Genomic DNA, 16834 nt, shown 5'->3' on the forward strand with positions numbered 1-16834 from the left:
TGAAGTCACTTGCCAAGGGTCACCCAGCTAGGAAGTGTCTGAGGCCAGATTTGAACTCTGGAAGTTGAATCTTCTGGTCTCCAGGCCTGTACTGTGCTCTCAAGATATTAAACCTTGACCAATGAGTGTCTCTGGCCAAAGACGCCTTCTACCAACTTCTGGCCAGCAGAAATCCTCATATGAGAGTTGGCCAGGGTGGATGGGTACAATTCTTTCCTGGGTTACTGTCCTGTTCAAAATGAAAGTAGAAAGAGTCCTTTCCATTTTATATTATATTTTGCATATAAAATTCAAGAAGCCTTAACTCCCAGAATGTCTTAAAGATAAAAGTTCAGTCTGTTACAATTTCATGCTCTGCTTTGAATGCTGTTTGAATATATAATTGATTAAATTAATTTTAGCCTGGCTCAGTGGAGGAGGAGGTAGGTAGGACCTGGGACTTTTTTCATCTGTCTCCCCCATATGTACAATCTGCTTTGCACATAGTAGGCACTTAGTTAACATTTTGGGAATTGAGTGTTGAACAAAGAAAGGAGGGGAGGAAGGTCCACAGGGCCAGCTGGCCAGAAAGGAACTAGTTCATGATGTGCTTTTCTGGCTCCCTAGTCTTTCATCTTCCCTTCTCATTGTAAATGATTTAAAGTGACAGTATAAAAGGGCTCATTTTAATTCAATGCAAGAAATATTCTCTTTGCCCCAACAGAAAGAATCCTGGACTTGGGGTCAGGAAGACTTTATAAGATGGTTCCATCTTATTAACTGTATGGCCTTGGTCAAGTCATTTCACTTCTCTGGGTCTCAATTTCCTCTTTTGTAAAAAATAAAAGTGTTGCTTAATAATCTCCAATGTCCCTTCCTAGTGCCTTGAATGAATTGTTGAATTGAATGTAGTGTACATTGTTTGTTCTGTGATTCTCATTCTTTGTGCAGATGTACACTTCATTTTTCAAGAAAATATTTTAAAGAATAACCTTGGTTTTATAGAGTGTGAGGAATGTCCATTTCTTCCTTTAAAATAAAAAGGGAGGAAGGAAGGAGGTTGGAAAAAGTGACTTCTGTGCATTTTCCTACTCCACTTTTCTGATTCTGTTGGTTTGAAGAGGAGGGAGAGCTTCCATTCAGGATAACACAATCCTCTCTCTCTCTGTCCAGGAGGGTGGCTCAGTTAGTTCCTTGGGGGCCTCACCCCTCAGCCTCTGCCGAGGTTATTCCTTCCTTTCTCTGATGCTTCCCCCATGACCTGGAGCACCATTGTCTGAACTGAACAGAATTTACCAGACCAGTTTGCTCAGCTGTCTTGTCTCTGCCAACCATGCCTTTCACATGATGAAACCCTAACCCTATCCCCAATCTATCCCTGATTCCCTATGGTTCTTAATCAGTCTTAGTTTAATTAAATTGAATACTTCATTCTAGGAAAAATCACCATTTCTTCTTCAGATGATTCAAAAGATGATCCTGAAACTCAATACTTTTTAATGTCATAGAAACCAGATTTAGTGATTGTTTTAAAGATACACAGACATTTTTATTTTGAAGTGATCAGAGAATAAGAAGGAAGAGGTGGGACCAGTTCCTTTCTATCACAAACTCATATATTTACCTAGAAATATATTGATTAGAGTATAATTTTTCATATTCTCCAGAGAGTTATCTTGACTAAAGAACTCCTGCAGTGTGTCCTTGGGTCACAGAGTCCACAGTGGTCAGGCCAATAGATCCTACCAAAACAGAAGGTCTTCTTGTAGAGGCCCGGGAGTGGATTGTGTCTCTGTCATTCATAGGCCAGTCGAGACAAGTGTAGAGACTTGTCATTGCAAAATTGGCTGCCAGTGATGAATTTTCAGCTGTGGCAATTCCTGAAATGTGGAATTTATTTTATGTTACATGTTCATATGTGTGATGAATGTGTAAGGGTTGCATCTGGTGCAAGGAAGGGAATACCCCCATTCATGAAAGAATAAATCTTTTAAAGTATCAGTCTAAACCGGAGATCTTGTTGTTGGTGATGTTGTTCAGTTATTTTCAGTCATGTCTAACTCTCCATCACCCAATTTGGGGTTTTCTTGGCAAAGATTTGGAGTGGTTTGCCATTTCTTTTTCTAGCTCATTTAATATATGAGAAAACTGAGGCAAATGAGTTAGGTGACTTGCTTAGGGTCATATAGGCAATAAGTGTCTGAGGCTGAATTTGAACTCAAGAAGATGAGTCTTCTTGACTCCTAAATCCTAAGAAGATTTAGTTTAATTCTAAAATGAGTTTTCTATATGAGAATAGATTTTAATTGATTATAGTACTTCTGTGGACCTTTTAGGAACAGTGTTTGTAATTCATATAATTCACTCTGAGATTTGGAGGATTGGCAGATAGTTTACAAGATTATCCAGTTGAAACTTTTAATTTTATAGACAAGAAAACAGAGGCCCAGAGAGGCTGAGTCACTTGCCCAGAGTCATATACTGGTTGCTGATGCTGAACAGGTTTAAAGCCAGATCTTCCCTCCATAGCCAGAGACAAAGAAGGCACATTTTAATTCAGTCTTTGTTTCATTTGAATAATGACCAAATTGTGCTTTCCTATTGACAGCCTCTCTAAGAATCTTTTTTTGTAAAGTTTTTGCTCTGCAAAATGGGGTTAAGTGACTTGGCCAAGGTCACACAGCTAGGCAATGATTAAGTGTCTGAGGCCACATTTGAACTCAGGTCCTCCTGACTCCAGGGCCAGTGCTCTATCCACTGTACCACCTAGGTGCCCCCTCCAAATGTCTTAAGAAGATGCTGAGCTCCAAAGAACAGCTGCCTTGTACAAATGGGCACAGCTCTTGTTTCTCAAACTGATTCTCCTAGCTGGTCTGCTCTTTATGTGGTCTGTTGAATAAACTCTACTAGCCCATAGTTAAGAAGACACCTCCTATATAGATGAGACCTTAACTTGTCATGTTCCTTCTGTGGCCTCATGAATCCTTGCTTAAATAAGATCCTCCCAACGCCCTTGTTTTCCAAAGGAAGGAACTGAGCCCAGACAGTTGAAGTGGCTGTCCAAGGTCATAAGGTGACCTAAGGAGGGAGCCAGGACTGGAACCCCGGGCTTCAAGCTCTTGTTTTGTTGCTATCATGATGATACGCATTGCTTCTTCCCACCATTTTGAACTGGGGAAATGTTTCGGTCTACTTGAATAATGATGGGAGATAAAATAGGCCTGTATTCCTCCCCTTCCCCTTTATTAATGAATTAGGATACACAAAATCTCAATAAAACAGCCTATAAAATGCTCCTGAGCAGCCTTCAAATCTTTTTTACAGCTCCCTTTCATTTGCCAAAACTGGCATTTCTATTAAAATAGCATCACATATAAATGGGACTTTCCCGTAATGGCTTCCAGTGGTGCGCATTAAAGTACCAGACCTTTGCAAAGTCTCCCTGTCTCCACCAACACAACAGAATAATATCAGACCTGTTAGCCAGCCTCTGGCCTCTTTCTCTAACTTTTAAACACACATCCAAGCAATGGAGGAAGACCCTTGTCAAGATAAGTCTGAGATGTAGTCAGGCTCCCTTTGCTTCTCTGGAACAAATAAAGAACCTGGGGGCCAGGAGCTGGTGTGTGATGAGACTAGGAGGCCCAGGATGATGTAGGCCCTGTACCCCTGGGCAGGAGCCTTTCCTGACTGAGCTCCCCAGCAGCCTTCATTCAGCAGTGTGCCGTTCTCTAAAACTCATCTTGCTCGTCTGTATGAGACAGAACAGCTGGCTCTGGGGCCTGGCTGTAGCCCTTCCTAGTCTTAAGCATGCCCCTGGCCATGTCATAGAAAGAGCCCTGTCTTTGACCCCTTACTGGTCAAAGACTGGACCATCCTTCTACCCCTTCTGGTTTCATAGTAATTAGTTGCGTCTGGTATCTTGGAGGTGCTTCACAAGCTGGGGTCTCCTGCCACCTCCCTCCTTCCATCCAAAGACTCCAGGGATGATCAGAGTTTCACCCCATCATCTTTCACCTAAGTAGTGATGGATAGCAGATCTGATGCAGGTTCTGGAGTTGCGCTCAGTGTCAGTTCATTGACTTGGGCACATTCTCAGTCCCAGATGAATCTGTTGACTGGTTGATCTGGGCATTCCCACCTTCTGCCTCTCCTCATGTGCTGCCTCCCAACAGATGCTCATCACATCAGATTTACATGTGTGTGCATGTATGTGTATATACACGTGTTGGCCAGTCAGTTGGCTTTTATTACGTGTGTGCCAACACTGTACTAAACAGTAGTGATACAAAGAGTGACACAAGAGTCCCTGCCCTCAGAGAGCTCCCAGTCTGGCGGTGGAGACAGACAAAGAAGCCTAAGCTAAGGTGAAGATTATCAACACTAGCATTGAGGGGGATCAGGAAGAGCTTTTTGTAGGAGGTAAAATTTTCAATGAAGCATGAAGGAAGCCAGGGAAGTCAGAAGATGGAGAGGACCTAGGCAAGCCTCCAGCATCAGGGCCAGCCAGTGAGACTGTCTGGGCCAGAGATGGGACATTGAAAGGTTGTGTCCCTGGATCAGCAAGATGTAAAAGGAAGGGCAGGAGGGCTTATGAAGGGCTTTAAGGACCCAACAGATCATTTTATACTTGCTCCTGGACTTAGTAGGGAGCCACTGGAATTTATTGAGTAGGGGGTGACCTGGTAAATTTAGTAAAATTGCCTTAGTGGATGAATGGAGATGGCACTAGATGGGGGAGGGACTAAGGCAGGCAGAACCCCCCCCCCAGTATCTGTGGCAATAAGATCTTGTCATCTTGTCCCACTCGCTCTTTCTGTGTGGATGACCAGTCCAGATTCTGGAGCTCTGGAGGACCTCGTTATACAGAGAGGACCCCTTCCACCTTGCTCTCTGAAGTAGATTTCCTGTAGCAAATTGTTAACACATTGGGTTGGTATTTATATCTCTCAAGGAATTTGGAATGATTTTAACATGTGATAGAGGCAGTTAGGTGGCACAGTGGTTAGAGTTCTGGACCTGATGTTATTAGGTGTTCAAATCCCACCACACTCACTGCTTAGCTGGGTGACCCTTAGCAGCTCCCTTATTCTCTGCCTGCCTGTTTCCTAATCTCTAAAATGAAGGCAGCTGGGTAGCTCAGTGGGTAGAATGCAGGACCTGGTTCAAATGTGACCTCAGATACTTAACAGTCCCCATTTGCCTAAATCCACCGGAGAAGAAAATGACGGTCCACCCTAGAATCTCTGCCAAAAAACCATCCTGGATAGTATTGGCCACGGGCCATAGACAGTATAGGGTCCACTGGGTCAAGCCAAGTCTGACTCAGCTGAACCACTCAGCCACTGTAGCATCTGCCTCCCAGGGCTGTTCAGAGGACAAATTGAGATGACAATTGGAAAGCTTTCTGCAGACCTTAAATCTCTATGTAAATGCTAGCTATTGTGGAGCAAGGTCTTTGAAAAAAGAACCAGTTTTTTGCTTTACCAGATCTGAGGTCTTTTCATCATCAATATACAGCGAGCACAGTTACAGTCCTGAATTCTCTGTATTAAACCAGGGGATTTCTAAGACAGCCACTTTGCCCAAGAGAGGCCCCTCCCATCCTTTCGAATTTCTCCCATTCTTCTTCCCCCCAGTTAGACTTCATCAGCCTGGCATTATCTCTGTGGCCATTTCCCAGGGCTATCCTCAGTCAGGTATCCTGAGATATTTTCAGACTTTCAAATACTAGGTCATATGTGATACAGAGCAATTTAGCTACAGGAAATCATCCAGCTTTGTGGCTGTTTTATGGTGAACTGAAGGAGAGTGGGCAGGACGGGCACATAAAAGGAAAATAAAATTTGCAACAGATATGGATAATGGAATTTGATTGAGAGTGGTGGGCTTTCCAGGAAGCTAAAATATGAGAGAGTCATAAACACATCAGACTCCCTGTTGGAAGCCTAGCTAGTGAAGGCAATGAACAGGAGCCCAACCCTCCTTGGAAACACTGGAGGTATTGGGAGTTGTGTGCAGCTATCCAGGTGTGGAACAAAGATGTATGCCTTCTTTCTGATGCTTCTAATATAAAACTAGAGAAGATGTTGGAATTGAGCACACAGCCTACTTTGGATGAAGGAATTGAGACACCTTGCAGGAAGACTCAAAAATGCAATGAATTGCCTCAGTCAGTTTTAGGAGGTCTTCTGTAGTAAATTAAATGAAGATGACTTTGGAGGTCCCTTCCAGCTCCAAGAATGAGAATCCATTCCAATGGATGGAAATTTCCAAAAAAAAAAAATCTTCATAGGCTGGAAGGGTAGATCTGAAGCTTAAAGGTTAAAATTTAGGGATAAATGTAAAGTTCTATACATGGGTTCAAAGAATCAACATCAAGTACAAGATGGGAGAGATGGGGCCAATCAACAGTTTTTTGAAAAAGAAGTATGGATGGAGAGAGAGGAGGAGCTGGGGCTTTTGGTGGAGCTGGGTTTTTTGTTTGTTTTTTAATGCTTATAATGTATCCATAGCTGAGATGGTAGCCAAAAGGACTAATTTGTTCTGTCAGCCAGTTAACAATTATTTATTAACAAGCCCTGGGCTTAACCCTGGGGATATAGAGAAAGGCAAAAGGCATTTCCTGTCTCAAGATGCTCCTAGTTTAGTGGGGGAGGCAAAATGAAAACAATTAGGCACAAACAAAATTGTTCTTGTCTTTCAGTTGGGTCCGACTCTTCATTACTCTCTTGGGGGTTTTCTTGGCAAAGATAATCAGGTGGTTTTCCATTTCCTTCTCCAGTCTATTTTACAGATGAGGAAACTGAAGCGACAAGGCAAACAGACTTGCCCAAGGTCATACAGCTACCTGTCATACAGCTAAGTGTCTGAGGCCAAATTGAACTCAGGGAGATGAGTCTCCCAAAGCTCTGTGCACTATGTATCACCTTTCTACCCACAAGATAAATTGGGGAGACTCTCTTTAGCTGGCCCCAGATGGTTCTGGAGGAGAAAGTGAAGCTTTTTCTATTTTATTGTATTTTATTGTAAAATTTGGGTTAAGTATTTGGTCATAGACTTTGACTCATCTGTTGGCCTTTGTGTGTTATCTACAGCTTCGGCAAAACTCCCCTGAAATTCCCATTTAATTTGTTATGCTGACCCGCACTATATCAAAAACCAAAAGTCATGACACAGAAGTCACAGGGCCTTTTACTGTCAGTAAAATCCTTAGCAAACTTAAATATGAGAGGTGGGTTTCTTGGAGAGAGCAAAGTAGGGGGAAGTAGAAGCCTGCCTCCATCGATTTGGGTAGAAAAGAAATCCAGATGGAAGAACGGACCGAAATAGCACCTGGGTCAGACCTTGGGAGAGGAACAAGTGAGCCAGAAGACCCTGGTTTGACAGAAGGTGTCTGTCCGGCTTCCCCATTCCCTCTGGCTTCCGGATGTGGCATCAGACAGCTTGAGTTCTCAGCCCACTCTGGCACTAGGTATATGTCTCAGTGCCTCAGTTGTCTCATTTGTAAAAGGGGAATAATAATACTTCAACATTATCTAAGCCCCTCCCCCAAACCCCCAGAGGAGGAGGAAAGTGTTATGTAAGCCTCCAAGTCACCAGAAATATTGGTGTCATCATTACCATTGCCCAAGAGTCTCCCATGGGGTGTTCACTGGGGTTCCTGAACTCCTGTCTCTAGAGAGGCTCTTGAGGGTGGGTGAGCATTGCCTGGCTCCATCACTAGCAAGGTATAGATCTCTCTTAAGTATTTTGAAGTCTCCCATTGAAAGATGATTGTTCATTTTAGGGGGTGGCTAGGTGGCGGCTAGGTGGTGCAGTGGATAGAGCACTGGCCCTGTAGTCAGGAGGACCTGAGTTCAAATCCGACCTCAGACACTTAATAATGACCTAGCTGTGTGGCCTTGGGCAAGCCACTTAACCCCATTGCCTTGCAACAACAACAAAAAAAAAAAAACCCAAAAAAAGAAAGACGATTGTTCTTTTAGTTTATAAAAGAGTCCTAAGGAACCATTCTGCTTTAGAGCCAACAAAAGTGTGATCTAATGGAGACAACAAAGAAGAGTTCTTGGAGGGCCAAGTCGGGGAAAGTTCAATATTAATTAAGGCTGTTCCCCAAATCTCCCACCCTCAGATTCTCAGCAGTCCCTCTTTTTCCCTACCCAGTTCACCACCGTATTTGTCATGATTTCTGGCATCCCAGGCCCCAATCATGAGGGCAGAACAAGGTGTCCTAGGATGGATGGAAATTGCAGAAGCACAGAATTTGATTCAGTCTGTTGATATTTAGTGACCCTTTGTGCTTACTGCTCAGTGCTGGTAATATGAGGAAAAATAGATGGTGAGACTATCCCTGTCTGCCCTCAGAATTACATTCTCCTGGGGGAGACTGGCATGGGGAAAGCACTAGGATACTCATGGATGTAGAGAGGTCCTGAGGGTGGCCCGGTTGGCTTGGGTGCCCACCTTCAGTGGAGCAGCCAATGAGAGGGAAAGGCTGCAGGGAGGGAGGGGGTCTCCAAAGTGGGGGCTGTGTAAGTTCAATGTAAAGCAGCCCTCTCCAAATATTTTGAAGAGGGGTGGGCCACCTCTGGAGGGAAGGAATTCCTAGTCCCCTAGAAACCCTCAAAAAGATGTTTGACCACCCTCCTTGGTTGGTGGCCCAGGGAATTTCAGGTTGGGGGTTCCAGGGCTCCAGAAAAGCTGCTGCTGCTTCTTGTGTGATCCTTGTTATTGCACTTGCCACAACCAGTTTTCTAAGGACTTAAGTGAGAAATCTGGCTTCTGGTCCTTTGAGGGTCAGATACTCATGTGCAAGAGGTGATACCCCTCAGGTCCCCTCTTAAACCCACTTTGTATGTGAGCTGAGGCTACCAGCTGACATCCAGGTCTGTTTGTCAGGTCAGTGGCAGTTCCCATGTCTCAGTGGGTGGATGGATGCCCAAAATGTGATCAAGACCCTGCCTTCCAGAGGGGGAGATGGCATAGAGCTGTAAGTCCAGTGGAAAAACCCATGTTCCTTATGGTCCAGTGGCAAAGCAGATGCTGTTGCCTCTTCTTTGGCATGATTTCCAGTGACACAATCATTCCAGTTTCTGGTTCTGAAGAGGGTAAAGGTCTGGGCCTGCAGAAGTGGCTGCTAGGCTGTATCCCCTTGGACATTGTTTTCCAGGGTAGGAGGCCTGGCTATTCCCCAAGATTCTTGAGTGGAAGGTAGAGCTGTCTCCATCCAGGTGTGAGGGGAGAAGATGGTCTGGGGGTATTGTGTTTTGACTCCCTTGCCACATGTTGCCTCTGCTCAGAGAGCCCATGAATGGCAGTTGGTTGGCATCTGTTGGTGATAGCTGACTTCTGCCTGTGATGGACTGGATCCAGGACTAGGGATCTGATTGGGCTCCTCTGCCTATCTTACCAGGTTCACCCTCCCTTACAAGTGAAGTCCTTCTGCTTCAGCTGGGCAGACTGGGCAGGTTTGATCTCCTCAGATCTCAGCTATTATGTTTATGAATGATGATAGAGAGAGCTTCCCTCCACCCCCACCCCCTATATTCACATCCATAAACTTCACTCACCTTGCAATGACAAATGGCCAATTTGTATTGTTGTTCAGTCCTTTCACTGACCCTTTGCACCCATCTGAGGTTTTCTTGGCATTGACACTGGAGTGATTTGCCATTTTCCTTCTCCAGCTCATTTGACAACTCCTCATCCTCAGGCAAAGAGAGTAAAATGACTTGCCCGGGGTCATACAGCTAGCAAGTGTCTGAGGCTAGATTTGAATTTAGGCAGATGAGTCTTCCTGATTCCAGGCTCAGCTTTCTATCCACTTGTAGAGAGTGCCCCCAGCCCACCTCACACTTCCACATAAGCTTCATTCAAACCCCCCCCCCCACTGCCATGGCAGGTGGTCAGTAATGTGACATAGTCAATGCTAAGGAGAGGGAAAAATGTCCTCAAGCCTTCTGTTTTGCTGAAGGCAGGAGAGTGAAGAACAGATGCTCTGTCAGATTTTTTTTCTCTTTAATGCAAGTGCCTATTTGCACCCATCAGAATCACTCTCCAAATGTCTTCAAGCAGAAGGTGGCCTTTTCTTGAGCCCAGGGTTCAAGTGCTGCTCCATGTGGGAAGATCTGACTCAGCTTGTAAAATAGAATTGGTCCTCAATAACCTCGATATGCTATCACAGTGGACTCTGGAATAGCAGAAGATTCCTGAAGTATCATTACTTCTAATGAGACCACAGGAGGCTCTGCCAGACCCGTATTCTGATTCTTTGGATGTGATTGAATGAAAGAAGGTTGAATAATAATTTACAATGGGCTAGACACCATGCCAGGTGTTGGGACTGCCAATACAAAAGAGCAGTCAGTCCCATCCTCAAGGAGCTTATAGTCACATAAAAGAAGCTAATGCATATAGGGAAAGGTGAACAAGGAGAGAGGAGGGGTTAGGAGTGCTTTGCCTAGAGTGTTACTGGTCATTGTGATCCTAATATAATTTATTGGTGCATCCGTTCCAATAATGACAATTTGGGTTTGGTTTCTTTTCCCAGAACAAATAGTGGAAGGGGGTGGTGGTGGGGACCTTCTTATAGTATGGCAGGAAGAAAAATAACAGTGGAGGGCATTGAAGAGGGTCCAGAAGTACTCAGTGTGGTACCTCCATATGCCTTCACCAGTCAGAGCATAGGGGCCCAAGGTGGAACTGGGGTGCTTAGAAGAAGAAGGTCAAATAAGGAAGATGTCCTGAGTGCCCTCAGCCTGGTTGTCCTGGGTGATCTGGAGCCATGAGTCAGTTGCCCGCTGACTGATAATGGGTGACCAAGGCCTCTCAGGCCCTCAATAGCCAAGGAGGTAGGCAGGGACCCAACCAGGGGTCTGGCAGGAAGGCTCTGGTTTAGGTGGAGCTCAGTTTTAAGATCCAATAGTCAGATTTATAATCATCTACTGGACTGTCTGATAGTCTCCTTTGTTCATTATTGGAGTTATTATAGCTTCTTCCCAAGGGAATTTTAAGAAGTTTTTTTTCCCCTCTCTTTGTATGAAAAGTTAAAAAGGTATCTTTTAAAAAAAAAATCCCCCAAACCAAAATATTCTTTCCCACCAAAACAGGAATTGAATATTTTGATTTGGTCAGCCACTCAATCCCCAAGCACTTGAGTGACTGCTGCTTTCAGGGGACAATCACAATAAATCAAACAGTCCCTACTAGCCAGGCCTTAACATTCTAAGGAGATAGTAAGGACAGATGTAAGCATATGCTGAATAAATAAATACATGGGAGGTGAAGACAAGGAAGTTTGTGGGAAGGAGTGTCCTAGGCAGTGGAGTGGGTCAGGAAGGGCTTCACCTAGAAGGGGATGCATGAAGTAGGGAGGCGTTGGTGCCCTGTCCAAGGGACCAAATAAAGGTCTGCTTGAGTGGATTGAAGTGAAGGAAGGGCAAGGATGTACACTGAGGCCAGAAAGAGAGGCAGCCAGGGTAGGGAAAGGTTTTACAAGCTAAAGAGAAGAGTTTAAATTTGATTCTAGAGGCAATGGAGAGTCACTGGAAATTATTGAGCAAAATGACATGGTCAGATCTATGCTTAAGGAAAATCCCTTTGTGATGTGGAAGATGGACTGAAGTGGGGAGATGATTGAGATAAGACCATTTTTGGAGGCTTTTGCAGTAATCGAGGTGAGATATGATGAAGGCTTGAGCTGTATGATTAGAGGGAAGAGCTTGGATGCAAGGAATGTTGTAGAGAGAGAAATATTTTGATTTGGCAGCTGACTGCCTATAGGGTGGGGGAGATGAGGAGTTGGGCATGTCAAGGCTACAAAGCTAAGAACCTGAAAGAATGGAGTGCCAGTAATAGACCTAGAGAAGTTTGGATAGAAGAGGGTTTGGGGAGATAAAGAATGAATTCTCTTTTTGAACATAGTAAGTTGGAGATGCCTCTGGGAAATCCAGTGTGAAATGTCCAGTAAATGGTGAGATATGAGACTGGAACCTAGTGGAGGCTGGGAAGTGAGGCGGGGTGGAGAGAGAGAAGAGTAGAGGCCTGTGTCAAAGGCTTGGTTAACACCCCAAATTATGGAATGTGATCTTGGTTATGAACCAGCAAAGGAGACTGAAGAGTGATCAGATGGGTTGGAAAATCAGAATGGAGAGGTGTCATGAAATCCCAGAGAAGATCAATCCAGAACAAAGGAAGTCAATAGTGTCAGTTGCTGCACAAAAGTCAAGAAATTCCAGGGAAATGATGAGGTAGGAAGCCAGGTTGCAAAGGGCTGAGGAGAGAATAAATGGGGAGTGTGGAGATAGCAAGTCTGGACAGTTTTTCCTAGGGATGTTTAAATGAGAAAGAGGAGAAATATTGGGTGGTCACTTGAAGAAGGCCTGGCCCAGTGATGAAGGTTGTAGGGAAAGACCCAGCAGAAGAGGCAAGGTTAAAAATGAGAAATAAAGACAGTGAGGGCTCACAGTCTGCTGGGTGCTGGGCCTTGGCAAGGAAAGTTGAAGAGAGTTTGAAGGTGAGATGTGCCAGGTCAATGGCCTGAATTTTCTCCATCTCACGGTTCTTCACCTGTGGCCTTGGAGGACACCTTTGGCATTCATCTGTAGCCCTGACATGACAGCCAGCTCACTGTAAGGCTTTGGCTTGACAGAGCAAGTAGTTAATGGCAGGCTGTTCATTTGAAATCCGTATAAATGTGGTGCTGGCAGCTCTCATTTTGATGGTCGGAGCAAAACAGTGTTAAATGTGGTGGAAAATGTCTGCATTCTCTCGGAACTCAAATGCAGAAAATCCTAAAAGGCTCATTGAGGTTCTAAAATAAGCTGTGGATCAGAACATTGAGAAACAGGAGGCGTTTCCTACGCTTGTGTAACTGTGTGAAGAAGGAAGGAGCCAAATCTCTAGGGACACATTGGGCACCACAACTGGGCCTGTCACTCTCAGCCTGTCCAGTCATCTGTTGTTTTGGGATTTGCCATCAAGAGTGGGCAGATGTTGCATCAGAACAGTGCTGGGTGTTCCCCCAGACTTGAAAGGCTCGGGCACCTTCAAGAAGCTGGGTGGCCGGCGTGGGGGGCTATTTATTGTAGATGGGGAGTCCTGCTTCAGACAGGCCCTCCTGCCTCTGAGATCCTGCTGCTGAGGGTGACCCATCCACTGAGGGAACATTGTTGAGTAAGAGGCCCAGAGCCCTAGGGTCACCAAATGGATAGAGGTCAGAAAATGGACAGCCAGGAGGATTGTCTCCTTGCTGCTGCTGAGTGACCTCAGGGGTGGGTAAGCAGCATTAGAACATGTATGAGGCCCATTTGCCACTACAGGGGGAGGTGAGAGGGGGAGGTCCCCCGAGCACATCCAGCTCCCAAATCAGCTGGCCCTGAAGAGGACCCTCAGCCCCAGCCCTAGCACCTTCTTGTAGCCTTTGTCCACCAGCCCTCAGGGCCTTGAGGAGCTCAAGGATTCTCAGGAAAGGAATTGCAAGAACGACTTGGAGTTAGTAGCAAAGGAAAGTGTATTGTATATTTGAGGTGAGCCTCAGATACCTGACCAAGGGGCTCAGCAGTTCCCTTAGAGATGGGCGGAGATACATAAAGGCCAGGTCACTGGCCACAGGTTGCCCAGTCCTACTTGGCCCACCATGCTTGCTGTCCTGAGGAATATAGGACCCCCAGGGCCAGGTGAAGTGGAGCCCTCTTGTTGGATCCAGGGCCTTCATCTGAGTGATAGCACCTCCTTGGGGGCCAATGAGGTCAGTGCCATTTAGAGGGCTGCCTTCCTAACCACAATTGGGGGCTCTGATTTCCATCCTGCCCCTCAAGGATATCCTAGGCTGTCGGAGGATGCAGGTCAGGAGAAACCTCACTTATGTCTGGAGGAGGCTGCGAGGTGGTTGATCCAGCCCAATATACATCTTCCTAAGACCATCCCCACTTCTCTGACTCTGCTCATTATTAGCCCACTTTAGATCCCACTGCAAAGGAAGATCTCTGCTAGAGCATTCATCCTCACTTGAGAGGGGTGGTGAAACAGATAGGACTAATGAGGTATTAGTTAACATAATCATCAAGACTCTGCTTGTTCTTTGGAGAAGGAAGATAATGACTTTGAGCTTAGAACCTGCTTGAAGACAATTAGGACAGTGAAGGACTGGATCCTAAGGCTACACATGAAGGACGTAGGATTCACTTATATTGGGGACGGTTTTATCTTCCTGACAGGCAATAAATATCCTAATAAACTGAGAAGACAAGACAAAAAGTTCGAAGGTTTGGGGCCCTGTATACAAGGCCCTAGACCAGTTCTTAGCTTCCCCATGTTCCATATGGCCAATGTAAGATGTGTGTGTCTTTCCACATTACTCCCCTCCACATCCTCTTTCACCAGTGACTGTGGCCTCCAGGGTGTGCCATAAACAAGATGCCTGTGCTCTCTCTCTTTCTCTCTCTCTCTCTCTCTCTCTCTCTCTCTCTCTCTCTCTCCCTCTCCCTCTCCCTCTCCCTCTCCCTCTCCCTCTCCCTCTCCCTCTCCCTCTCCCTCTCCCTCTCCCTCTCCCTCTCCCTCTCCCTCTCCCTCTCCCTCTCCCTCTCCCTCTCCCTCTCCCTCTCCCTCTCCCTCTCCCTCTCCCTCTCCCTCTCCCCCCTCTCTCCAAATTCCCTGGCACTGTTCCCCATGCCTGGAATATTCTCTCTCCTCCGCTCTGACTACTGACCACCTTAGCTTTCCTCATATGGGTGTTGGTGTCAGTCATTGGGGTCAGTGGTGTCAGTCATGGGGGTTGTTCATTTTGGGGGCTCTATTCACTGTACCACCCAGCTACCCTCTAGGCTTCAGGCAAACACTCAGCCTGTACAGTTGAGGGAGTTTGTTAATGGGTATGTGGTCTGCACCACTGAAACCTCAGATCCAGCCCCCACACAAGGGTATATTTTCTCATGTTTATAGATGTAAGGGACAGCTAGGTGGCACAATGGATAGAGCACCGGTCCTTGAGTCAGGAGGACCTGAGTTCAAATGTGACCTCAGACACTTAATAATTACTTAGCTGTGTGACCTTGGGGAAGTCACTTAACCCCATTGCCTTGTAAAAACAAAAAGGAAATGTTATAGATGTAAAGTGGGGAGGGGCTCTCAAAGTGGCCTTATATCCCTTGGTAGGATATGAATTCTTTGAGGGCTAGCACTGTTTCCACTTTACCCTCCCTAGGAGCACAGAGGAGACCTTTGCTAAAGTGTTGGTTGAATCTGATTTGACCTAGGAAAGTTGTGATTGGCTCCCTGAGCCCTCTCCACTCTGGCCCAGGAATACTCTGCAGAGCCCATCACTGGATGGATTGCTCCTCCTGGCATGACCATCAGTGGATGGTGCTGAGCACATAGTAGGGCTTCCTGAATGCTTGTTGATCTGTCCTGGTGTTTTAAGCCCTTCAGATGACGGAGCCCTTTTTTGTTCCTCTGCCCACAGACTGAATTGACCGGGTTTGCAAGAAGCAGCTGCCTCAGGGACACTTCCCCATGTGTATCATCTTCTTTAAGTTTGATCCTCGGCCTGTTTCCAAAAATGCATACAGGTAATCCCTGTGGTTGGGCTCGGCTTTCTTTTCTCTGAGTATCACTCAGGCTACTCATCTCTTTATCCTCTATCTCTGGGGGAGTTTCTCCCCCACCATCTGAAGGGAGATGAATCTTGTACCTGTCAATCTCACTGATACTAGATGGCGCCTTAGATCAGTGATGAGCAGGTATGTCAATGGAAGCCAGGGATGTGCCCAGGTCACCCAGAGTACACTGGCACAATTTCTGCTTCTTAAATCCCTGTGTGACTTTGGATAAGTCACTTCCTCACCCGAGACAGTTTCCTCATCTGAAGGAGGATCAGGTATCTTAGAGGGTTGTCCCAATGCGGTCTTAGAGTCCAACCCATTGCTTTTTCTGTAATGTCTGATGGGAGGTCAAGGAGATCAATTTGCAGGATTAAAAGTGTTTGGAATTCTTAACAAAAATAATTAGCAATGATAAAAGTAGTAATGGCCCAAGGGATTCCATACTTTCCTTCATTTGAGTCTCACAGCATTACTACAAGTCTTATTGTCTGTCCCCGTTCTCAGATGAGCAAATTGAGGCTTAGAATGGCTAAAAGACTCCTGTTCACCTTGTTTGTAAGTAGCAGAGACCAGATTTTAACCCTTAGGAGGAAAGTTTTCACAAGACTTTTTCTATGAGTTTTGTGTACCTGGTGTTCTAAATCATCCCCTTGGGAGAAGCTCATTGGTCATATTTTGTTTTCAAAGGTTATCATGATTTTGTGATGTGTAATATCTTAGGCATTAGAGAAATATATTATAATCATCTAATCATGACAATAATTTCCAGTTCTTGGCACTTCATAAATTCTCGGTTTCATTGGTGTGAATATTCCATCCAGTTATGCAGGGAAACTGAGAATTCCCTGAAGCCTCCTCATCCAGGGGGATTCTTATCTAAATGTCCCCTAGGAAAACCTCCGTAGAAGAAGGAGATGCTGGTACCAAAGGCAAGAGACTCTGTTGCATTACCCATACTGGGATCTAGGTCACAGTTTGGGGTCTCAGTCCCAGGGCAAGAAGAAGCGCTAGCCCCTCAGAGCTTGTGGCTGCAGGGCAGCTGGGGTCCTGGTTACAGAGCAGAATGGAGAGTAAATGGCCAGAAGGGGAGTAAACACAGCTCTCAATATCAACCACCTTGGAAGAATCAAAACCTTCTAGATCTCGGAAATTCCCTCTAAAAACAGCTGCACAGAAACCTGAAGCTCCCTCTGGAAATGCAAAGAACCCCCCTTTAACCTAGAGTTAAAAGGCCAGAAATAGACTGAAAAAAA

The 16834-nt window shown here is 45.5% G+C and overlaps 1 protein-coding gene across 3 annotated transcripts in view; it reads left to right on the forward strand.

The window, feature by feature from the left end:
• TANGO2 (transport and golgi organization 2 homolog) overlaps positions 1-16834 on the forward strand; it is a 143629-nt gene that overhangs the window by 36957 nt on the left and 89838 nt on the right. For 2 of the 3 annotated variants that reach the window (XM_074206541.1, XM_074206542.1), the window contains exon 2: positions 15443-15548. The exons of the other annotated variant lie outside the window; for it this stretch is intronic. In XM_074206541.1, the coding sequence (XP_074062642.1) occupies positions 15493-15548 (56 nt within the window). In that variant the 5' untranslated portion in view covers positions 15443-15492. The remainder of the gene's footprint in view (positions 1-15442; positions 15549-16834) is intronic. 3 annotated transcript variants of the gene reach the window in all.

This window comes from Macrotis lagotis, chromosome X, assembly GCF_037893015.1.
Source record: "Macrotis lagotis isolate mMagLag1 chromosome X, bilby.v1.9.chrom.fasta, whole genome shotgun sequence".
Lineage (NCBI taxonomy): Eukaryota > Metazoa > Chordata > Mammalia > Peramelemorphia > Peramelidae > Macrotis > Macrotis lagotis.